Here is a 26,520-nt window from a genome sequence, read left to right as displayed (position 1 = left end):
TTTTAGCCATGAAAATTTACAAGTGGTTCAGATAGGTATCTCTGATTTTTCAATCTGGGGCAGAAACTCGAGCTTCTAGAAGATAATTGTACACTTTCTTATGATCATAATTTAGCATTTTCATCAATGAAGAGGGTGAGTAACATCACAGTTACCAGTCTGGGAGTACAGGTGACTTTGAACCAAGAAAAAATCACAATATTTTTTCACTTCATATTATTATTAATATTGAACTATTTTGAAACCTCATTTATGCTAATTACTAATTTGAAATCGTGGTAATTAATAAACCCACTGTAAAATTAGGTTATTTAAAGCACTGATAAAAACTATGTATTTTTCTTCTTTTTAAATATTTTGAGGGGCGCCTGGGTGGCGCAGTCGGTTAAGCGTCCGACTTCAGCCAGGTCACGATCTCGCGGTCCGTGAGTTCGAGCCCCGCGTCGGGCTCTGGGCTGATGGCTCAGAGTCTGGAGCCTGTTTCCGATTCTGTGTCTCCCTCTCTCTCTGCCCCTCCACCGTTCATGCTCTGTCTCTCTCTGTCCCAAAAATAAATAAACGTTGAAAAAAAAAATTTAAATATTTTGAGAATTCTATTTCAATACATTAGATTTCCTTTATAATGCTATGTCATTTATTGTACGCATTTATATTTTCATTGGGAAACATATTGCCAAAGTGGTCCATGGTACAAAAGGTTCAATGAGCCCTGATCCGCACGGGGAACCACAACCCTGAAATAATGCACAGCCTTTTCTGGACTTAAGCTTTCTTCTCACACATATGCCTATGCGCCAACCCCCCCCCCCCCGCCCCATCAGTATGGACTGCTCTTTCTGTGTCCAGCAGCTGTCATTAATTTGCGCTGAGCCACAGATGCTCTTCAGGAGTTCCCTCTGTGACACACAGCAGGCTTTTTGGACACAGCCAATCAGGGTGAGAGGGACAGACTCTGACTAGAAAACATCACTTTTACACTGGACGAAGCTAATTGGTCCTTACGGGCTTCCGACCCAGCAACTGTGATCTGATTAAAGCGGGAACAGTTCATAGACGCAAGTCATTGTGAGCAGGACCTTTCTCTCTCCCTTTATTTTGCATCTAATTATTCCAAAAGCCATGATGCCACATCCTGGGCATGCCAGCAGTGCTACGAAAAGTCACAAACTCTATAATGTATTCCCTCCCCCACGATAAACACACACAAACACACCATTTATGGATGGTGAGGGGAAAACAAAAAGCCTAATTTTATAACAATGAAAGAAGCTTATGTTTTACATTCAGCTCATAGGTTGTTAATTTTTACTGCCAGCTGTGACGCCAGGAAGAACATGTATTATTTGCATGATGAAAACAAAGTGGTCCAATGAAAAGGAAATGAAACTCAAATTAGATCTCTGGGCACAATCAAATTCTGCATGTCTTTAAAAATAACATGCAAAAGCCCCGTTTTAACCCTCACATTAGTTTGCTGTTAATATGGCTGATATTTTTGGATGGCTGTCATATATTGCGTCAGGTGTGCTAACCAGGCATCTGTGTCCAAAGTCCACATTCCTAATCTCTGTCCTATTTTGTATACCCCTCTCTAAATGTGAGAACATATACATTTGTGCTGATGGAGAAGTAAAAAGGTTAGTTTTAAGTTCAAGGCCACATCACATGTAAATACCAGGCAGGAAAGCATCCAAAACTCCCGTCTCCTGATTTATGAGAGGCTACTCAGGGAAATTCACCACCTTTCTCCAATTCAGAGGATGCAAATGAACATCCCAATGTAAGACTGATGGGAGAAATTAGTGGCAGGAAAGAATATTAATAACGTAGATACTCCAGATTAATTAGAGTTACAATATGGCACTTAACACTAATTAATACCATTACACTTTACTCTTCAGTGACACCATGCATCAAACCTGTCATCCAATCCTTCCTTCTTCTGTACAATATAAATAGGAATTCTCAAAAATCTGATTCGGTAACCACTCATCAATGAGAAGAGAAGTGCAAAAAGCAGGTCAGGTGAAAGAAGGTGGTATTTTAACAGTTCTTCTTCTTCTTTTTTTTTTTTTTTTAATTTGTTTTAATCTTTATTTATTTTGAGAGAGAGAGACAGAGTGTGAGCAGGGGAAGAGCTGAGGGGGGGTAGACAAAGAATCAGAAGCAGGCTCCAGGCCCTGAGCTGTCAGCACAGACCCTGATGCGGGGCTCGAACTCCCGAACCGTGAGATCATGACCTTAGCTAAAGTCGGACGCCTAACCAACTGGGCCACCCAGGCGCCCCAAGAAGGTGGTATTTTCAAAAGTCACTTAACCCCATTAGGTAACTGTATTTATATCTACAGAGTCTGTAGTTACCAGTTAAATATTATATTTAAAAGCCAGGTTTTTTGGGAGAATTTCTGGGCATGAGTCCCATTTTCAGTAATGAAACTAAAAGACAAGAAAGCAGAAGTATAAAAAAAATAAAATAAAATGCACTATTCAGCTACTTTGGTGGGCAGAACACTGAAAGAGACAAACCACTCGATCTTCAGTATTAAAGCAAGCAAGTGTTGATAATGGCATAGCTGCCTGTACCTGGGGACTGAGGAAGCAGGATAACTTTTCCTTTTGGGGGGGGGAAGCACATGAACAAATCCCACCATCTCCGATAGGAACCGTCTCAAGGAGATAGAACAATTGAGGGCAGAACGGGAAAATGGGAGAGATTATCAAGACGTTTACATACATTCTAGGGAAGAAGAAAGAAATTGTTTTCTGCTAGACAGGACTTACCACTGCGGGCCTAGGGAGCCTACTTTTCACATGTTCACTTGTGAGGACCTCACTCCTCACAGGTTTTGCTGAGCGGGGCCCCTGGCAGGGTCAGTTGCCCAAGCCATCAGGACTCCTACACTCCTACACTGTCCTTACCTCCGAACCCGTCTTCAGCATTGAAAACACTGTTCAATAGCCCTTCAACACAACACTCTCTCTTGGTTTCCTCTCGTAGTACCCCTGACCTCTCCCCATTGTCCTTTGCTGGTCTCTCCCAGCCCCAGAGGGCTTGGCCATCTCCTATTCATCCTCACACTCCGGGGCTGGTGGGTCCCTGCGAATGTCATGGCCGTAGAAATGTCAGCAACGTCCTCACTCCAGCTCAGCCCTCCTGCCCTCACCTGCCACGTGAGCCCCTGTGTCCATGGCCACCGCACACCTATGCCTGGGGCCTGAAGAACATTTCCCCTGTAACCTGTGCCAAAGGTGGGGGGGTCTCAATTCACAAGCCCGCTGCTTGGGGGGTGTTCACGACTTCTGGAGGTCTCTTCTTCCAGCTGTTCGGCCAGGATACTCAGACCCTGGACCCACCTTGCTTCTTTCACCCGTCACAGCTAATCCATGAGCACATTTTATTGACTGTGAACTTTCAAATGTAAGCAGGACCTAACCACTCCTCACCTCCTTCACCGTCTCCACGATGATGCCACTATCACCATCTGTTACCTAATTATTTAACCTGTCAGCTTCCCCCTCATCAGGAGCCCACACCCCATAAGGGAGGCTAGCGCTTTTGTTAAAGAATAGCCAGATTGGGTCACCTCTTCTTTTTTTAAATGTTTATTTATTTATTTTGAGAGAGAGAGAGAGAGAGAGAGAGAGCGAGAGCGTACACATGGGAGAACAAAGGGGGGGGGGGAGAGAGAGGGAGAGAGAGAGAATCCCAAGCAGAATCCGCACTGTCAGTGCAGAGCCTGACATAGGATTTGATCTCAGCAACTATGAGATCATGAGCTGAAATCAAGAGTCAATGCTCAACCGACAGAGCCACCCAGGCTCCCCGGGATTGGGTCACTTCCCTGACCAAAGCCCTTCATCGACTTCTACTTCTCCTGGGCCTACAGGATCTGATCTCATCATGCTCCCTCATGCGAGGCCTGCATTCTGGCACCCTTCTCACTAGGCCTGCTCTGTGCCCCTCCTGGACCCACCTTCCTCCAGAGTAGAGCCTTCGGGGCACAAAGGATGACACTCCTCACACCCCTGTCTCGCAGCTGAGCACAGGCTACTTCTTTACATCTACCGGAGGCTGACGCTGTGAACCTGACAGCCCCCCCCCCCCCCCCGCCACTGGGGCTTCACAGACCCCTATGCCTTAGCCCACTCTAAATGCAACTTTCAAACAGACCAGAAGAGCACTTGCTTTGGAGAATTTCTCTGGAGGGCTAAATTTATACTTCCACTTTCTCTCTTTGATTAGGGATTGCATTCATTAACACTTTTTTTCCTAATCGATTTAGATTGCTAAAATACATTTACTCAAGTTTCCAACCAAATAATTTATTTATTAGCACTAACAATGCTATTCGTTTTCAACGTTTAAAGAGCGAGGCATTTAGACACGCCTGCCTTGAGATTTGAGCATGAATTCCTTGGACTTTTATTTGAAAGCCAGTGCTTACAAAAGTCTAAACATTTCCCTGTAGAAAGACAACATGTTGTTATTGAATTCTTTTTCAAGTGCAAAAAGTGAGTCATTGTGGAACAGATGCCTCTGACGTTAGCCATAGTAACAAACAAACAAACAAACAAAAGGAATGGGGCATAGCACTGCTATGATTCTGACAAAAAAATATGATACTTTAACACAATTATAAAAACAGTTTAAAACAGACAAAAGTAATTTATGCTGTTAAAGCCATACAGTGGGTGTTCTCAGGTGTGTGAGGGGCAGTGACCAGGAGAGGGTGGTGAGGCGTCTGGGGTGTTTGTAATACTCTTTTTTCCGTACATATGGGTGCTCCTATTTGTGAAAACTCATCGAGATGCACACTTTTCAATAAAAATGTTACTAAAGAACTACCATCAACTTGCTCTCCCAAAACATGCACATAGGTTTCCCCTCCTCCCACCACTAGTAAACTAGTTTATGGCCACTACTTTATAGTAAGGTAGTCAACTAACTTATGGCCACTCCAGAGCACATGGTACAGTTTAATAAAGGCTGATCCAGGAAGGGCCTTGAACAACCAACACTGCAAAGCTATTTAAGCATTACAGACGCTTGCCTCTTCTAGTACATTGTTTCGTTAAAGGCGGGCTCCAGAAGTAGGCTCTGCCTTTTGTACTTTTCCATTCAGTGTTTCTCAAACACTGTTTCCTAAGCCCTGGTTCTGATGCCTCAGTATCACGTGAGGTTATGGTTAAGGCAGATTCCTGGGGCTCAGTCAGACCTTCTCATTTGCATTTATTTGTCTGTTTCCTTAATTATTATTTTAATGTTACCCTGCCTTACCGGGCTCCAAATGATGTTAATATATGGTTGGTTCTCACACTTTGATGCCCTGAGAAACACACGGGCGTCTTGACTGAGTGGGGGGAGCCCTGAAATATGCCCTTCAGAAACAAACACATCATATGGTCCTGTCCAGCCTCTAGCCCCCCGCAGATCAGTTAGGTCCGTGCACGTTGTCTTCTCTCGCTTAGGTTCCCAGGAAGTTGTGACACTAAGAGTGGCCTCAGCCCAACTCTGCTCTGGCCTCACGGGCAAGTAACTGTTCCTTTGTCGGCTTTAAACAAAGTTTTGTATTTCAATTGGATGGAACAGATGGACATGAACAGTGGGGGGGGGGGGCCTTGCTTGTGTGAGGGAGTTCTCCTTAGGGTCCAGCTCAGCTCACTAGAGTCCTACAGGGTGTTGGTGCCAAAGCTTTACTGACAGTAGGTTACATCTCCTTTCTGTGAACGTGCACTCTTCTTTTGAAATGTCTTAGGGAGATGTGGCAAGCCTGTGTTGCCAGGGTCAAAGATGATATTAATATTATCAACTAATTAATAATCGAAATAAGTGTATCTCATTGCTTTTTGACCCTTCTTATAAAATCATAGTGCCTTAAATTTACCGACATTCTTTACTTAAACTTTAATACTCTAAGGAATTAAAGGATGTCCAAAGAGTTTAACAGCAAGTGGATTTATAAGTCACTAAAAAATATCTGAGGACTTAAAAAGCCATATAATGATTTACCAGATAAAATGCAAAACATCGTTTTGTATATTACACACAAATACTGGTTTGTCTGTAATGTCATAAGTGTAGCAAAGAAATACATCCTTGGCTGGAAATAAATACATTTTCTGTTTGACCAGCAAAAAAAAAAAAAAAAAAAAAAAAAAAATCTTCACTAGACAGTAGACAAAAGTTCATTATATGACAACACAATAATATGGACACACTTCCCACCAAAGGAATATTTTTAAGAAAGTGAAGTATATTGTATCTTCACTTGAAGAATATGCCCATTCTGTTTATAATTTATTGCAATGAATCTGCAAAGTTCATGTAGATCTTTCAATAATAAAAATGTTTCTTGTGTCTGAGATACAAACCGGCACCAGAATGACTAAACCAATTTTGAATGATTTAAAGAAGAAAAAAAATCAGTCACTTTGGGGAAGACACGAGCTCAGGAACCCCTGCTAATCACAGATATGTCAGACTCATTGGCTGGTGCTTTGAACATGGGAATCATCTTGGCTATAAATAGCACGGCCAGCCAGAGACAGAATTATGATAGTGATAAAGTAGTAACTTTTTCTGGAATGCTCCTAACTGTTTTATCTCCCTCCTTTTGCCATGCCATCTGCCTCCCCAGTCAGCAGAGGCCCATGCAGGGTTCTGATCCTGTTCCGACTGGGTTTTCTCCTAACAGCTGAAGTGTCTTATGTGAACTGGTCAACTGGAAAAGTTCATCTTGGAATATCTGAATTTCACAAAAACCCATCAATATCCCAAAAAACTGATCTCCAAGTGGGTTATTTTTCAGGGCCTGGAAAATAGGGAGAGAGGGAGTTTAGTGTTCCACCTACATACCAGGTTATTCTTTTTTAAAGAAAAGGTTTATTTATTTATTTTGAGAGAGAGGGAGAGAGAGAGCGAACATGAGCTGGGAAGGGACAGAGAGAAAGAGGGAGAGAGAATCCCAAGCAGGCTCCACACTGCCAGCACAGAGCCCAGCGTGGGGCTCAAACCCACAAACTGTGAGACCATGACCTGAGCTGCAACCAAGAGTCAGATGCTTAACCAACTGAGCCACTCAGGTGCCCCTGTACCTGGTGACTCTTGAGAAAAAATAGTGAGTAGACCTACTGAACTCACAAGGTTGAGAGTATGTCTAAAGTTTTCCATGCAACAAACAAGGAGCTTATGAAGATCCCCTGCGAATGGCTGTAGATGTATGTAGAGGCATGTACTGGGGAGGTATGGCAAGGACCGCTCAGAAAGCAGCTTCATTAGAACATTTTACAGTATTTTCACTTGGTGCCGTACTCATACAATGACCTTTGCAGACAAGGGGGACTTGCCGAAATCAAGGCACCGTGACGAGAATGGATAAATTGTTTTTCCTCTTCCAAGCACCTGCAGGTCACCTTGTGAGGAAGAAAGGAGGCCAAATAAACTATCACCCCCGTGTTTCTGTCGGCAGCTTGCACATTTGGATAGACACTGTATTCAACTGGTATGCTGTATTTCTGCTCTGAGGGCACAATACGTTCTTTCCTTTTATTAATTTCCATAATTGTCATATTACTAAATAATTCAGCCTCATGCTTAGAATTTTTTAGAATTGGGGACAACCAGAAGGATGTACAAGTATACAGTGTTCTTTTGAGGAAACAAAAATAATGTTTTATGTGTTAATCTTTACTGTGCAAATTTTTAAGGAACATAAAATTTGTTTTGTGTGTGTTGGGCTTGTTAAGAAATGTGCAGAGTTGGGGCTCCTGGGTGGCTCAGTCGGTTGAGCGTCCGACTTCGGCTCAGGTCATGATCTCCTGGTTCGTGAGTCCGAGCCCCATGTCGGGCTCTGTGCTGACAGCTCGGAGCCTGGAGCCTGCTTGGATTCTGTGTCTCCCTCTCGCTCTGCCCCTCCCTGACTTGTGTTCTGTCTCTATCAAAAATAAATAAAATGTAAAACAGATTTAAAAAAAAAAGAAATGTGCAGAGTACATGAAAAGACACTTTTCCAAATAAGGTACCCAGTTGGCTAACAGACACATGAAAAGATGCCAACATTGCTCATCATCAGGGAAATACAAATCAAAACTACATTGAGATACCACCTCACACCTGTCAAAGTGGCTAAAATTAACTCAGGAAACAACGGATATTGGTGAGGATGCGGAGAAAGAGGAACACTTTTGCACTGTTGGTGGGAATGCAAACTGGTGAAGCCACTCTGGAAAATAGTATGAAGTTTCCTCAGAAAATTAAAAAGAGAACTACTGTTTGACTCAGCAATTACACTACTAGGCATTTATCCAAAGGATACAAAAATGCTGATTCAAAGGCACATGAACCCCAATGTTTACAGCAGCACTATCCACAATAGCCAAAGTATGGAAAGAGCCCAAATGTCCATTGACAGATGAATAAAGAAGATGGAATACTACTCAGCCATCAAAAAAGAATAAAATCTTGCCATTTGCAATGACATGGATGGAATTAGACTGTATTATACTAAGTGAAATAAGTCAGAGAAAGACAAATATCATATGATTTCACTCATATGTGGAATTTAAAATACCAAACAGATGAACATAGGGGAAGGGAAGCAAAAATAAGATAAAAACAGAGAGGAAGGCAAACCATAAAAGACTCTTAAATACAGAGCACAAACTGAGAAGTGATGTAAGGGAAGTGGGTGGAGGATGGGCTAAATGGGTGATGGGCATTAAGAAGGACAGTTTTCAGGATGAGCACTGGGTGTTCACATAAGTGATTAATTACTGGGTTCTAGACCTGAAGGCTAGACTATTCTATATGTTAACTTGAATATAAATTTAAAAATTAATTAATTAATTTAAAAAAGGAACCTAAAACTAAAATAAAAGATGAGCATGTATCTAACGTGTTGATGGTTTTCCAAAAGTATTAGTCATTAAGAAATCCATGGAGCGTTTGCTATTTCATTACTAATAAGAACTAATCCTTGAAATTTTTGTGGGATAACTTCTCTAAAATATATAAAGGCCTTTCACTCTTAATGGACTCCAACTTCCTCACCTTAGTGATTCTGCTACTAGGGCAGACACAGTTTATTGTCTACTGACCTGCCGAACTGAGATGTGGGGCATGTCTGTGCTTGGTCTTTGAGCAGGGATCTGTTAGGACAGGGAGAGCACACTCAGCTAGAGTATTTCCCCCATAGCATTTGTCTTGCTTCCTGTGGATGGAAACATCAGGTCCGAGGTTTTCTGTCCTAACCCCGGCTCACTGGAGACTCCTAGTCAATCTTCCCTAAAGGGAGTATGCACGCCTTTCTTTGCCCCTCTTTATTTCTCCTTTTTCTGAGAGACTGACAAGACTCATGCGACAGCAGAAACAACAGTAACTTATACTTCACCATCTCCTCAGCAGACTTAACTGATTTTGACAGTTCCGTTTTCATGGGAGATGCCACCCTTTTTATTCTGAGACGTGATGACTGATGTCTGTGGCCCTCAGCTCCGCCTGTCTGCTTTTGACACCTGCGATCTGTCGAATCGGCAAAGTTCTCCATGGAAAATACATGTGGTGGGTAAATGATCCAGTGTCCTGAAGGCAACATGGAGTGACTTGACCTATTTCTGTTTTAGCAACATTCTGTTGGGAACGTGCAGGGCCGGGGTAGGAGAAGCAGCTGAGGTTGGAGAGACCACCTGCATGAGAGGGTGCCCTTGATGGTGGGGGCCAGAGAACTGCCATGGGCACGGGGGCTGGGGAGACAGGCAGGAGAAACCCCAGAGCTATGTGGAGAAGACCCAATGGTAACTGGACGTGGACCGCAGGACAGGTGTCTGGGGAACTGGCATCTCCTAGATGGGGTGCCCGGATGACTGTGGTGGTGGTGAGCCAAGAGAAAAGCAGGAATAGAAGGCTTCAGGTTTTCACAGGTGCTGAGTGTGCTGCACTCTCAACACGACACGCCTGCATTGCCCTGGGACTAGTTATCCAGCCGGTAATTGCAAACATTGATGCAGACCTCAGAAGGGAGGTCAGTCTAAAATCGTCGTCTCCATACCTGCCGTTTCCTTGAGGCAAAGCCTCCACACATTTCTGTCTCTTCAACACCAAGCAAAATGTCAGGCACCTCTTAAGGGCTCAGAAAAGATGTGGCAAACTGAAAACCAGCAAATGCCAGATGCCTTAGAAACAAGCGAGCCTGAGTTTTCCATTGAATCCCTGTGAGGTAGAGTGCAATGAGTATCCCCATTCAGAAAGAACCCAATGATCTGTGGCATCAGAAACCCATGTGCCACATAGCTGTTCTCTTGAGCCTCAGTCCTTCCTAGGATGCGCTGTTTTGTCACATGACTGGAGCAAAGTAACTCCCCAGGATAACCTTCACATCATCACTAATATTTAAGCTCGCCAGTTTCAATTCTGTGGCTCATTTTTTGTGTCAATATATATCTTTTCCTTAGGGGGAGGTTTTTTCTTTTTTTAATATAGTCATAAATGGCTTTAAACTCTGCCTTAACATAGGTCTAGCCCTCCCCCTCACCCCCAAGTGATTGAATTTGAAAAGTTTATTGCAACTTTTTTCTGGCAATAGACACAAGATAAAGTTGTACTGAACACATACACTTTCAAAAGTATGTATGTAATGTGGATCCTGACAAACTTAACAGAAGACCATGGGGGAGGGGAAGGAAAAAAAAAGAGGTTAGAGAGGGAAGGAGCCGAAACTTAAGAGACCCTTAAAAACCGAGAACAAACTGAGGGTTGATGGGGGGTGGGAGGGAGGGAAGGGTGGGTGATGGGTATTGAGGAGGGCACCTGTTGGGATGAGCACTGGGTGTTGTATGGAAACCAATTTGACAATAAATTTCATAAAAAAAAAGTATGTATGTAAATATAGTGATGACGTAGGTATATAAATCTAGCAGCTTTACAAGTTTTCTTGTGCCAGGGAGAAAACTAACACAATTCATCGAGCACCTTGTATGCAGTATACACGGATGGGGTAGGGTCTTGGGCCACAGTGTGAAGACATATATTACAATCTGCACTACTGCAGAGGTCAAGAGAAAATAAACAGAAAAACTGAATGTAGAGTGATCAGAGCCACCATAGGGACAAGCAGGGATGTAAGAAGAAGCCTCCAACCGGTGGCGCCTTTCCAGAGGAAGTAAAGCCCACCGATGCTAATTACTGGTGCCTCGGTGTGAACTAGACTCCCATGAGAAAGGATAAGATGATTCAGGAGGCAAGGTGGCATCTCCAAATGCCCGGGGGCAGAGAGAACAGGGCGACTGGAGAGTACTGCTAGTGCTCCAGGATGGCCAGACGGAAAGCGGAAAGCGTGCAGGTGACTAATGAGGGCTCCAGTTGATAGCCTCAGGGCGTGGATGGACAAGGAATACAGGTCAGCCTGCTAGAGGGTAGAAGCAAGCCAGTGGGAAAATGTAAAAATCTGACAGACCATAAGACAATCCTGTCTGTGAGCCTCGTTTGAACCCATGGGATTTAGATAAAAAGCAAATTGCTTTTTAGATAAAAAGCAAAATGTTTGAGCAACTGCCAGGCAGTGAATTGTTAATAATTTATCCATTAGATATTTGTGTTAGATATCTGGAGCACCAACATATGTACTAATAGTTTTCTTTTTTATTTTATTTATTTATTTATTTATTTTTTATTTTTTTATTTTTTTTTCAACGTTTATTTATTTTTGGGACAGAGAGAGACAGAGCACGAACGGGGGAGGGGCAGAGAGAGAGGGAGACACAGAATCGGAAACAGGCTCCAGGCTCTGAGCCATCAGCCCAGAGCCCGACGCGGGGCTCGAACTCACGGACCGCGAGATCATGACCTGGCTGAAGTCGGACGCTCAACCGACTGCGCCACCCAGGCGCCCCAATAGTTTTCTTTTTTAAATACTACACTTACAATAACAAAAGAGAATTTTCTGGGCTTTGTTAATGAGACTTCATGCATGAACTAATTCATGATCACCCAGAATCTAAAATATGCTTTTGTATTTCTATCTCATAGTTGCTTTTTGCTTCGTAACTATGGTGATCACGTAACTTTTCATCCAAACTGGGATGGTTTCGAAAGTGAAAGAGATATTATGAATAATTACACAAAGACAACAGGCATGAATATGAACCATCCTGAGCCAACCAAATGTGTGATTCTTATTCAAAATGTGTGCTTCATTTTAAAAATGCTTAAGTGATGACATTTATTTTAGATTTGGAATAGCATCTAGAAATGGAATGCCCTTTCCTCTTTTAACTGGACAAGTTCCAATCCTGTAATATCTTAAAGCTGGTGAACTACTCCATTTTCTCTTCCTAGTCTCACCTTTCCATTTTTGTAGGATGCTGAATGAATCACTGGCTGAGCCGAATGAAATAAAGATGATAAATTTCTTAACCATGACACTTACCAGCTGTGCAATGTGCATGTATCTTTTAAAAGCAGAATTCTCAAAGTCTAGGAGAAAATGCTTCATTTTGTTTTATTTTTCCTTAGCTTCCAAAACAGAAATTGGGATCAAATCCAATAAAAACTTTTATGGCCAATGAAAAATGAAGCATTATTAAAATAAGAAAAAGGGAAGAAGCTGAAAGACCTACTAGAGAGAACTGCCAGATTGTAGCATTTCAATGGATCCCTATACAAAGCCACAATATTCAGCTATTACTCAAGCAGGTGGCACATTATTATTCTTATAGATTGATACCTTTGCTTATTATCCCCTTGACTGCACACAAAACACAGTAATTTGAATCTAATAATGTCTGTAAAAACTTCCATTAATAATATATAGTGTTATTAAACCATAAAAAAATTATCTATGGCCTGTTCTAATTGATTTTGGTCTCTGTAATTGATGGGCTGAGTTTCACCATACCTGGGTATGCCAGGACAACTAACCTTATAATAAAGGAAAATCACTGATTTCAGGTTTGAAATGAGGCGGTTTGGAAACACTGCTTCATCGGGTTTCTCACCTCCCACAGACAGCAGCACCACAGGAGTATAAGCAGATCACCGGTAGACAACGGAAACGTATTTTTGAGTTTTATATAGTTCCACGATAATTAAAATAGTCAGTGCAAGAAGATATATTTCATGCGTGGCCATTTTACACAAATGGTAAAAGGAGTCTGTCTTTGTGGAATGACTCCCAAGTCCTACTAAACAAAATCCAAGGAAATAGTCTTCCATGAGGCTCTTCCATGTTCTGCCTCTATACCTCATTTCCCCATTAACCACTCATAGCTGCCTACATCATGCCTCCTTGTTTTCACTTCTGCTCTTCCTTATGTTCAAACATAGGGAACTTCTATCCATTGGCCGAACTCTTCCTATGAAGCAACACTGAGCTTGGCACAATCTGCAGAACATCTTCTCTGAGTCCCCAGATTAATTGATATCTCCCTATTCTGTGCTTTTCCAGCACGTTTCAGCGGGCCTCCTATTATATTAGCAGGCTGATGTGTTATATTTGATTTATCGGCCTATATAACTCTTTGCCTTCATAGACTACAAGTTCTTCAAGGACAGAAGACAACCAATTAATCTCAGGATGTGGCAATGCACAACAGGATCAGTGCTCACAAAATACATCCTAATTTGAGCTAACATTAACTGTTTGTCTACGGATGATTGTTTGCAGTTGCGGTGACACATATTTAAGCCACACAACCATTCCTAAGCAACTGCATCTGGGTGGAGTGAAAGAGTATGGCCCTCACTTAGATGCTGCTTTTTAGTGAGGTTAACTCTGAATCAATCACTCACCTTACCTGAGCTTAGTTACACATTTGTACCAGTGAGCATACGACTAAGGTTGTGGCTCTAATTCAATGAAAAATGGACTTGTACAATGTACTTGCTCAGTAAGTTTCCCCATCTTACTTCCTTTTAACACTTTTAAATTAAAAAAAAAATATCCTAGGGATTCATTTCTATAGTTATGGTTCTCTGTGTGTAGATATGAGAAAGTCATATAATACCCATTGTTTAGATTTATCCCATGTTCTTGCTTGTGTCTGTTCTATTAATTAGAGTGCCCTCCATAAATTACCATTATTCCTTCCCTGTCCAGCTCAAATATTACCTTCCCAGCAAAGTCTATCAGAATTAACTGGCAGAACATCTGGGTTTCCACAGTACCTTTTAAATGATTTTATTACAATACAGTAAATATTATTAAACTGTTGTTGTAATGCCAAGTGGATTCCCCTCGCTTTGATAATTTTTCCAGTCTGGGATCATTTTTCAAAATAAAGAAAATAACGAGACATATATTAAAAGAATTTCTGGAAAGGCAAGATCTTTTGTTTTTATGTTAGAAAGAGCAACAATAGTTTTAAAATAATGCATTATTAAAATAAATAAATATATGAATGCATGTACATTTAAAATATAGTCATTAGTGAAGGTTTTGTGATCAAAAATTAGTTTTTTTGGCAAGAAAAATTAAACCCTAGAAGTGTAACAAAGTTATATTATGTAGTATTATATACATTTAACCAGGACATTGATTACATATAAAAATGGTCAGTATTTGAATCTCATCATAATACAAACTGATATTTTAAAAGAACACAACACAATAGAACTGCCACAGTTCAATTTTTTTAACAAAAACATTCGCTAACTGCTGTCAGATTAATTTTATGTTTTATAACATAAAAGAGCCTACAGTAGCCGCTATTGGTTTCTTTGATTAGCAGTTTAGAAACACAAGGTAATAAAACATTAATTTAATTTACCTTAATAACCAAATCAAATTTCTGGTGAAAATCTCTGTTTACGGGCTCCAGGAGGCTAAGTTCTGCCGTCCTAGGATGCATATGGAAAAATCGTGGGTAATCCTCCGGAGTCCCTGAAAGACAGTGAAATTTCAGTATTAATTGAGAACAAGAGGTAATATGTGTGTGTGCTATATCTGTTTTCCTTCATCAACCGAGGAACAAAATCACAATTTCGTTAGTAAATTAAGTTTCAAAATTATGCAGTCTAGGGAAAGGAGACACAAATGTAGTATGTAATTAATTAGCTTATGAGTAAGAAAGATGGAAAATATTTCTTGTTTGGATGGTTTTCTAAATATCTTTTATTAGGAGAGCTCTTTAATTAACTTGAAACTTCATCACATGAAAAGAGATATTAAGTGTCGGGAGAGCAAATTTTGAATTATAAAATTGTGTTTTAATGGTGCATAAATCTTAATTATGGTCTGCATGGTCTTCTACCATATCTTGTAATAAACAAAGACTAGTAATTTGTACCAAATATCAAGCTGCTTGAAAATTAAAATGAACATATTCTGTTCCAGCTGGTAAAATATTTTTCTAAAGGCAAGAATCCAGCCAATTACATCAATCATATTAAATCAAAATACATTGATGATACTCTTAATGCCTACAGAGGATATTTCTTAAATACAGGCATTATAGTGAATTGAAGCACATTTCTTCCTGCAGAAATTTTCTTCAATTTCATTATCTTCGTTTAACATGATATTCTCTGTCTCAAAGTGAAGAAACAGTAGAAGTCATATCATGTAACTATGGAACATATTATGCATTTGGCAAAACAGTAACTGTAAGAATAAAAAAAAACTATGGCTTCCAATTATTAAAGCCTACTTTGTGCTAAATGCTTTATGTAAATTATCATCAATAAGTCTGTAAATCATTCCCATTTTACAGAGAAGGACTTGAGAACTTTGAGATACTAAATAATGTGTACAAGATCAAAGGGACAATGTAAGATAGAGCTTGAATTCAAATCCAGGGTGCCAGAAGTCAGACATATCAAAAAATGGGTTAATTTCTATTACTTCTTTAATTCAACACTGAGACAACAAGAGAAACTCTCCTGGGGCATTATGTGAGAGGAAATAAAAAAGTTTGCCCGTACAATAGACTTGAAAATCCAGAAATAGTCAAAATTGCACATGACAATTTAGCAGATGATAAAGGAATCATCTCCAAACAGTAGGGGAAAATGGATTTTTGAATACTATCATTTATCAAATAGAAGAGCCATACAGAAAATGATCAAATTGCATCCATTCTTTATACTAGCGTAAATCTCAAATGGAGAGGATATTCATATATAATAAACAATAAAACAATACAAGTGCTAGTAATAGATGAAAACACAGACGAATTCTACTATAATGTGAGAGTGGGCATATCTCTCCTAACTATGGCTCAAAATCAAGAAGCAATAGGGAATAAAGAGATAAATTTGATGACATTACAAAATGGCTTGGCAAGACACAATAAACAAAGTAAAGCCACAAGTGACAAGCTAGGGAAAATATTTGCAATTAACAACAGATGCAAAATGTTCAAATCCCTAACATATGTAGATTTACAAATTAGGAAAGAAAAAACATCATCTGTACATTAAAAAAAAAACAAAACAAAACACAAAACACTGTGTGAGAATAAAAAGAGTTCACAGAAAGAGAAAGGTAAATGACTCTTCATCATATACAAAGATGCTCACCTTTATACACAAGAAGAAAAATTCAAATGAAAACCACAATGAAATTCCATTTGTTACTTGTTAGATTAGCAATGGTCCCAAGTGGACACTCCACTCTATTGGTGAGCCTGTGAGAAAAAATGTACTTCCAGACATTCCTGGTATTATTAAAAGAGTGTTACAAACTTATGATGGAAAATCTGGCATAGTATATGAGAACGATATGAGTATTGGGGAATTCTGAGAAGATGATATCAGGAATCTATCTTCATGTAAACAAGAATTGGCAAGATCTTTCTGATACAGCTATTTTAGAACTCCAGAGTTTATTTCAGTGTTCCAACTTCTGGAGTAAGGTTTGGACAGTAAAATATGATTAATTTCCATCAATTACAACTCTTAGCACAGTAGCAGTTACACATCTCCCACCCCTCTGCCACTTGGCAGGGAGCTGGGCTCATATTCCTGTAGCAGCTTGCACACTGCTGCTGGGAGTAATTATGGGCAAAAAGGACCATGTCCTCTAAATATCAGAGATCTGTGCCCTCATCAGTGACTGCTGTTTCTAATCACAGAGATGCAGGTGACTATTGTCACACCCACCCTTCTTGCTGTAAGCCACTCCACTTAGACTGAGGAAATTTACAGGGAATTCAAAGGACTAGCAACCTTTTTACCCTATTCTTTTTTCTCCCTTTTTCCCTTTGGAAGCCAGGCATTAAAAGCAACTACACATGGAGGGAAATTAGCAAGTCAATGTGCATACCCAGGGGAAGTCATAGCTCAGAAACTACTTGAGAAGACCCTAGGGTTACACCTCAGACTAGTCCTCAGTGCAGAGACAGACTACAATAAAGAAAACATATATACATGTATACACACACATACGTATACATGTGTGTATATGTACATGTATATGTATACACACACACACAAGCACAATTAAACAAAAATAGAAATAAAAACCAGTAAATTCTGGGAAGGTGAAAAATTCTGATTTCCAGAATTACCACATTATTAGATTCAAATGTCCAGTTTTCAGCAACAACAACAACAACACAGGGTATATACAACAACAGCAACAATAACAATGACACAGGATATACATAAAAACAGAAAAGTATGGCCCATTCAAAGGGAAAAAAATGAATAGAGATTGGCCCTGAAAAACACCTGACTGATGAGTTACTAGATAAAGACGTTAAAACAGCTGCCTTAAAGATGTCCAAAGAACTAAAAATAGATGTAGAGAAAGTCAAGAAACTTATGTATTAATAAAATGGAAAAGAGACAGATAACCTGAAAAGAAACTACAGGAAACTATAATAAATTCTAGAACTGAAATAAAAAGTTTACTAGAGAGGTTGAAATGCAAATTTGAGCAGGCAGAAGAAAGAATCAATAAACTTGAAGCTAGGGTAATGGAAATTATTGATGCTGAGTAACAGAAAAATAAAAAAAACCCATGATTAAATAAAAGGGAACAGTGCCTAACTGACCAACAGGGCACTATTAACAAGACCAACATACACATTGTGGGAGTCTCAGAAGGAGAAAAGAAAAAGAATGTTTGAAAAAATAATGGCTGAAAACTGCCAAAGTCTGATGAAAGATAGAGATACAGATATACATCCAAAGAGCTCAATGAAATTTATTAAGATAAATTTAAAGAGAATCACACCAACTCACTTCATAATCAAACACAAAACACAAAGACAAGAAGAGAATCTTGAAAACAGCTAGAGAGAAATTACTCCTCACATACAAAGGATCCTCAATAAGATTATCAGCCTCTTTCTTATTAGAAACTTTGGTGGCCAGAAGACAGTGACCCTATTTATTCATAGTACTAAAAGAAAAAAAAAATGTCAAAAAAGAATTCTATACCTGGGAAAACTGTCCTCTAAAGTGGCAGAGAAATTAAGACTTGCCAGATAAAAGCTGAGAGAGTTCATTACTACTAATCCAGCCCTGCAAGAAGTGTCAAGGGAATCCTGCAGGTTACAATGGGCAGGCACCAGGCAATAATGTCCAGCGGTAGGGGGAAACAAAGATCTGGCAAAGGTCAATGTATGGGCAATCACAAAAGCTGGTATTATAGTACCAAAGTCTGTAACTCTAATTTGTGATTTCTACATAATTTAAGAGACTAAGAAATTTAAAAGAATTATTACTTTATGTTTTCAGGCACACAATATATAAACGTGTAATTTTGTTACACAAATAGACTAAAAAGGTGAGGATTTAACTGGAGAAGAGCAGAGTTTTGTATTTTTTTTTTTTAATTTCTCTTAGAGAGAGAGAGAGAGAGTTCAGGAGCAGGGGAGAGGGACAGAAGAAGAGAGAGTCCCAAGCAGACTCCATGCTCAGTGCAATGCCCACTGCAGGGCTTGATCCCCTGTACCTGGGATCAGGACCTGAGCCAAAATCAAGAGTCAGACACTCAACTGACTGAGTCACCCAGGTGCCCCAGAATTTTATATATTGTTAAATGTAAGCTGGCATAAATTTAACTTAGAGTGCTATGACCTTAGGATTTAAATATAATTCACATGATGAAGACAAAGAAAACAGTTATAGAATACACACAAAAGAAAATTAAAAAAAAAACAATTTAAACACTACAAAAAATCAACTAAACACAAAAGAAGACAGTGCTGAAGGAAATGAAAATGAGAAAACTTTAAGACTATGGAAAAAAAAAAACAAATATCAAAATGACAGAAGTCCCTCCTTAGCAGTAATGACTTTAAATGTTAATTAATTAAACTCTCCAGTCAAAGACAGAGATTGACCAAATGGATTGAGAAAGAAGCATGATCCAACTATATGTTGTCTACAACAGACTCAGTTTAGATGTCAAGACACAAACGGATAGTGAAAGGCTCACATATGCTAGACCTTGAGGGCATTATGATAGATGAAATAAGCTCATCCTAAAAAAGATAAATACCACATGATTCTACTTATATAAGTTACTTCGTCACAATCACAGAGACAATAGGTAGAATTGTGTATTCCGGGGGTCATGGGGAAGAAGGGAATAGGGAATTATTGTTTAATGTGTATAAAGTTTCAGTTTTATAAAATGAAAAGAGTTGCAGACACATCCTTATAAATGTAATTAATATCACTAAACTGTATACCTATAAATGGTTAAGATGGGAAACTGTATGTTATGTATATTTAACGACAATTAAAAAATTGAAGAAAGTCATAGTAGCATCTATTTTTGACCCAGAAATCCCACTTCAAGGAAATTTTTGCATTTTCATAATAAGTAGTCACCATTTAAATATACATCAAGAGTGGTCCGGTTGAGTAAATGATGATACATCCTCAAGCAGATAATAATTGAAATGTAAAAATTAATGATAAATTTCTTTACCTATTACTATAGAATTATCTTTAGTTATAGAAAGTGACAAAACAACTTGGAGAAAAGTGCATATATATACTAACTTTTAAGAAAGAGGAGCATACACACATACAAATAAAAGGAAATATATACACTTAAGTGTGTATATATAGATGTTAGGAAAAATGATAAACTATAACATTAAAAAAGTGTTATGTATGAGATAAAGAGGGAATGTTTTGAGGGAATAGGCAATGAAGCTAGATTAAACGAGCTACACCACTGTTTTTTTTAAATTTTAGAGCCATATGAATATTATATATCATTATAAGACATTGAATATAAGGACATCACAAAAATAAATATTAAATTTAAAAATCTAAGTGTTTGGGGCACCTGGGTGGCTCAGTCAGTTGAACGTCCGACTTCGGCTCAGGTCATCGTCTCACAGTTTGTGAGTTCGAGCCCCGCATCAGGCTCTATGCTGACTGTTTGCTCAGAGCCTGGAACCTGCTTCAGATTCTGTGTCTCCTTCTCTCTCTGCCCCTCCCCCGCTCACGCTTTGTCTCACTCTGTTTCTCAAAAATAAATCAATGTAAAAAAAAAAATCTAAGTGTTTATTCATTTGGTGACATAAATACAAATAGAAAACGACCATTCCAGACAACTTTCAAAGACAGTACCTTAATGTCTTGTTCACAGTGTAATGTAGCTCTACAACAACTGAAATTATAAAAATAGAAACAAAAACAGAGTCTGTAGTAATAATATTATTCATGTTAGCGTTGTTAGTCTAAGATGGTTATGGGAGCATTTTGCCAGCAATGAAATGAATAGTAATGTGATGTCTTAACTCTATCACTCTGTGTTAAAAACTAAATTCTTATCAAAGAAAATTGGATTGCCATGGAAATTTAAGGGAATTTATGCCTATTTCCCGAGTTTTTATATCGTGGCCATGTAGGAATTTATAATCGGTCCCAGTCAAATGTTACTGCTGAATAATATTATAACCTCTCCTTTGGTAGAGCAAAAGCAATTATGTCCAGATGATTTTCAATGAAAACTTTCAAGTGACCCCTGAATGTTGAGTATCTTACAAAAGCCAGGCTATTATTGATGTATAAAAATGTTTCCAAGGACAGAAGTGCATGTCTAAGTTCAAGGACCCTACAGATTCACTTAATTTTCTCATTTAGAAGATGTGATATTCATTCCACTTAGCAAAGCTATGCTTAATTCATTTACAAAAGCTGCTTCTTGGTTCCAGTTCAAGATGGTGATATGGGAAGACCCTGAACTCACAGCCTCCATGGAACCCACTGAATTACACTTATTAAGGGAACAGTTGCTCCTGAAGAAGAACTGAGGGTTGACTGAACAGCTACTGAACAACCATAAAGAACAGCAAGACAAAAGCAAGAGAGACGGAGACACAATAAGGAAGGGACTCCCCTCCCCCATTGCTGCCAACGGCAGTGGAGAGGGACAGTACTGAGGGACCAGGAACAGAACCTTCTGTCCTTGGGCACAGAAATAAAGCAGTGGTTTAAAAGAGCAACTAGCATGTAGAAGACACAACATGAGAACTCTGGAAAGCAGCAGAGGAACCCTAGAATGCTGTCCAGGTCAGAGGGACTAGAGAATGATAGTCCCTGGTTCACATTCCCACCCCACCTTAAAAGCCTAAACAGGAGCAGAGTCCAGACCCCATGACAGGTGGGTCCAGTCATCTCAGTGAGCTTGTGACTTCAGTGAACCCAGGGTCTACAAGCTCACAACAATCCTGGTCATACTGGGGCACAGAAAACAAAGCCAGGGTTTAAAAGGGAGCTCTGAAAATGCTCTCTCCCCCTCCCCCTTAGAAGCCCAGACCAGAACAGGGTCTGGAAGCTATACGTGAGGGGTTCAGATGCCATAATTACTGGGTGCTGATGCCATAACTGGAAAGTCAGACTGTCACAGAAAGTTGGCAACTGCAGCAAGCCTAGGATTTGCAAGCCCACACTAGCTCCTTGCATGCTGGGACACAGAACAAAAAAACGCTGGTGTAAGAGAGTCAGGGAACTGAAGAAAAATTCTTTCCCCCTCAATTTAAAACCCAGACAGGAGCAGAATTTAGCTCAACAGTGAGCTTGAGTCCTCAGGGTGCCTAGTGTCCATAAATCGACACCAGGCACCCTGTAGTGCTGAACACAGAAAACAAGCTGTGGTTTGTGGGTTTTGTTTGTTGTTTAATATTTATTGTATTATTATTATATGTTTTTTTTTTACTTTTTGTTTTTACTTTTTAAAATTGTCTTGCTTTATTTTGGTTTTAATATTTTTTTTATTTCTTCTTCTCTTTTTTCTTCTTTTTTCCTCATTTTTAATTTTTTCTTTTCTTTTCTTATTATCTTTTCTTCCCATTTATTTTTTGTAAAAAGCCATGGTTTAAAAGTGTAACTAGCATTTATAGCCACAGCTCCAACCAACCATTAAAATTCACCAAGCATACATGGTCTGGATAGGGAACACTGTACACAAGACCAGTTGTTCAACTTTAGGACAATTAACTTTTTCCCAATCCGTAGAAACACAAACAGAAAGTCAAACAAAATGAAGAGACAGAATAATATGCTTCAAAAAAAAAAATAACAAGAAAAAACTAAAACAAAATAAAACAAAAGCAAAAACAAACAAAAAAACCTAAACGAAACAGAGATAAGCAATATACCTGATAAAGAATTTCAAGTAATGATCATAATGAAACTCACTGGGGTGCAGAAAAGAATGGAAGAACTCAGTAAGATCTTCAGTAAAGAGACAGAAAATATTAAAATGAAGTAATCAGAATTGAAGAATATAATGTCTAAAATAACACACACACACACAAACACACACACACACACACACACACACACACACACACACACACACACTATAGGGAATCAATAGTAGATGAGAGGATGCAGAAGAATGTGTCAGTCATCTGGAAGACAGGGTAATGAAAAGCACACAAGCAAAACAACAAAAAGAGAAAAGAGTTTTTTTGTTTTTTTGTTTTTTTAAATGAGGACAGATTAAGAGACCTCTTGGACAACATAAAGTAAACAAACATTTATATTACAGGGATCCCAGAAAAAGAAGAACAAGAGAAAGGTGTAGAATCTTTATTTGAATAATAATTGAAAAAACTCCATAACCTAGGGAGGGAAATAGACATCTAAGTCCAAGAAGCACAGAGAATTCCAAACAAGATGAACCCAAGGAACTCTACATCATAGCACATAATAAAATGTCAAAGGTAAACAATAAAGAGAGAATCTTAAAAACAGTGAGAGAGAAACAAAAAATTACCTAGAAGGGAAAACCTATAAGGTTATTAGCTGAGTTTTTAGTAGAAAGTTTGTAAGCCAGAAAGCAGTGGCATGATATATTCAGAGTGCTGAAAGAAAGAAAACAAAAAACAAAAAACAAAAACCTACAACTAAGCATACTTTACCCAACAAGATTATCATTCAGATTTGAAAGAGAGATAGAGTTTCCTAGACAAATAAATTATACAGGAGTTTATCACCACTAAATCAGCCTAATACAAAATGTTAAGACCACTCATTTAAGTGGAAAAGATATGACCACAATTAGACATTAAGCAATGTGAATAAAAAGATTTAAAATATGAGAACATATATATAACATGCAGAGAATGGAGTAAAAAAAATAGAAGGGGAAAAAGAAAGATGATTTTTTCTCTTTTCTTTTTTTTTTCTTTTCTTTTCAGAATGTTTGAACTTGAATGACCAAACTAATACGGACTGCTATTTACTTAGGATGTTACATATGAACCTCACTGAAACCACAAACCCCAAACCTGTATAGAAAACAAAAAATAAAGAGAAAGGCAAAGAATCACTACAGATATTCACTGACCACAAAAAGAGCAATAGAAGAAAGGAACAAAGAAGAATTACAAACTAAAAAACAAAAACAAAAAACAAAACAAAAACAAAAACCAGAAAACAAATTTTTTAACTGTTGATAAGTATATACCTATTAATAATTACTTTAAAAATTTTTTTTCAACGTTTTTTATTTATTTTTGGGACAGAGAGAGACAGAGCATGAACGGGGGAGGGGCAGAGAGAGAGGGAGACACAGAATCGGAAACAGGCTCCAGGCTCTGAGCCATCAGCCCAGAGCCCGACGCGGGGCTCGAACTCCCGGACCGCGAGATCGTGACCTGGCTGAAGTCGGACGCTTAACCGACTGCGCCACCCAGGCGCCCCTATTAATAATTACTTTAAATGTAAATTGTCCAAATGTTCCATTCAAAAATCAAAAGACATAGGGTGACAGAATGGATAACACAAACAAACAAGACCCATCTATATGCTGACAACAAGAGACAGACCTCAGACCTAGATAAATACAGCCTGAAAGTGAGGAGACAGAAAAATATTCACCATGCAAATATGGAAGTGGAAAAAATACAGGATAGTAATACTTATATCAAACAAAATAGACTTTAAAAGAAAGACTGTCATAAAAGACAAATAAGGACACTACTTAATTATAAAGGGATCAATTCAAGAAAAAAATACAATTGTAAATATCTACACACTCAACACTGGAACATTTAAATACATAAAGCAGATATTAATGGACATTAAGAGATAATTTGATAGTAATAAAATGATAGTAGGGAATTCTAACACTTCACTTACATTAATGCATAGATCATCCAGACAGAAAATCAAGAAAACAATGTCTTTTAGTGATACAATGGACCAGATTGACATAACAGATGTAAACAGAACATTCTATCCAGAAACAACAGAATGCACATTCTTTTCAAATGCACAAAGAAGGAACATTATCCAGAACAGATCACACATTAGGTCATAAGATAAATCTCAATAAATTTAAGAAGCTTGAAATCACACCATGCATCTTTTCTAAGCACAATGTTATAAAACTAGAAATAAATCATAAAAAAAATTGGAAAAAAACATGAACATGTGCAGACTAAACAACATGATACTAAACAGCCAATGGGTCAATGAAGCAGTCCATGAATAAAAAAAAAATACATGGAAGCAAATGAAAATGAAAACTCAATGGTCCCAAATTTCTGAGATGCAATGAAAGCAGTTGTAGGAGAGAAGTTTACAGCAACATGGGCCTACTTCAAGAAATAATAAAAAATACAAATAAACATCTAACCTTATGCCTAGAGAAACTGGAAAAAATAAACAAAGCCCAAGATGACTATAAAGTAAATAGTAAACATCAGAGCAGAAATAAATGAGTAGAAACCAATAAAACAATAGAACAATCTATGGAACCAGGAGCTTGTTCTTTCGACAGATAAACAAAATTGACAAAACTTTAGCCAGACTCATCAAGAAATACATAGAAAGGACACACACACACACACACACACACACACACACACAAATGATCATCGACACCACAGAAATACAAAGGCTTATGATAGAATACTAGGAAAAACTATATGCCAACAAACTGGACCACCGAGAAGAAATGGATAAGTTCCTAGAAACATATAATCTTCCAAAATTGAACCAGGCTGATATAAAATCTGGACAGATTACAAGTAACAAAATTGAGTTAGTAATCAAAGACTACCAAAAAATAGAAGTCCAGGACTAAACGGAATAACAAATTAATTCTAAAAGGCATTTAAAGAAGAGTTAATACGTATTCTTCTCAAACTATTCCAAAAACAGAAGAGGGAGAAAATCTTCCAAATACATTCTATGAGGCCAGTATTACCCAGCACCAAAAATTAAAGAGACCACAAAAAAAGATAACTACAGGCTAATATCCCTAATGAACACAGATATAAAAATCTCCAACAAAATATTTGCAAATCACATACAATAGTACATTGAAAAGATCATTCACCATGATTTGGTTGGGTTTATTCCTGGGATGCAAGGATGGTTCAATATTCATAAATCAATCAACATCATACAACACACCAAGAAAATGAAGGATAAAATCATGATTATCTCAGTAGATGCAGAAAAAGAATTTGACAAGAGTTGAGATCCATTCATGACAAAAACTCTCAATAAAATGGGGTTAGCGGGAACATACCTAACATAATACAGGCCATATAAGAAAAACCCACAGCTCACATCATACTCAATGGTGAAAAACTGACAGCTTTCCCTCTAAGGTCAGGAGTAAGACAAGGATGTCCACTCTCACCACTTTTATTCAATATAGTACAGGAAGCCTTAGTCACAGCAATTAAACAAGAAAAAGAAATAAGAAGCATCCATGTCAGTAAAGAAATTAAACTGTCACTATTTGCATATGGCATACTATACACATAAAACCTTAGGACTCCACCAAAAACACTACTGGAAGTAATAAGCATATTTAGTAAAGTGGCGGGATTCAAAATCAATACTCAGAGATCTGTAGCATTTCTATATAGTAATAACAAAGTTGCAGAAAGAGAAAATTTAAAAGAAAACCTTACAATCAGATCAAAAATAATAAAATATGCAGGAATACACTTAACCAAAGAGGTGAAAGACTTGTACTCTGAAAACCATAAAATTTCACATTATAGGTTTCACATCTTCAATTTCTTTTGGAAGGAAGGAAGGAAGGAAGGAAGGAAGGAAGGAAGGAAGGAAGGAAGGAAGGAAGGAAG

The 26,520-nt window shown here is 38.5% G+C and overlaps 1 protein-coding gene across 21 annotated transcripts in view; it reads right to left on the bottom strand.

Annotated features, from left to right (window-relative positions):
• Window positions 1–26,520, bottom strand: part of PCDH15 (protocadherin related 15) — a 1,259,847-nt gene that overhangs the window by 354,267 nt on the left and 879,060 nt on the right. For all 21 annotated transcript variants that reach the window (XR_005784343.1, XR_005784344.1, XR_005784345.1 and 18 more), the window contains one exon: window positions 14,761–14,873. Coding sequence is in view for 18 of the 21 variants with exons in the window: in XM_040454209.1 (XP_040310143.1) it covers window positions 14,761–14,873 (113 nt within the window). In the remaining 3 variants the exon portion in view is untranslated. The remainder of the gene's footprint in view (window positions 1–14,760; window positions 14,874–26,520) is intronic.

Source organism: Herpailurus yagouaroundi, unplaced genomic scaffold, assembly GCF_014898765.1.
Source record: "Herpailurus yagouaroundi ecotype Mexico unplaced genomic scaffold, PumYag 211, whole genome shotgun sequence".
NCBI lineage: Eukaryota > Metazoa > Chordata > Mammalia > Carnivora > Felidae > Herpailurus > Herpailurus yagouaroundi.
The sequence above is the reverse complement of the archived record's forward strand: the minus strand, read 5'-3'. Positions and strand labels throughout refer to the sequence as shown.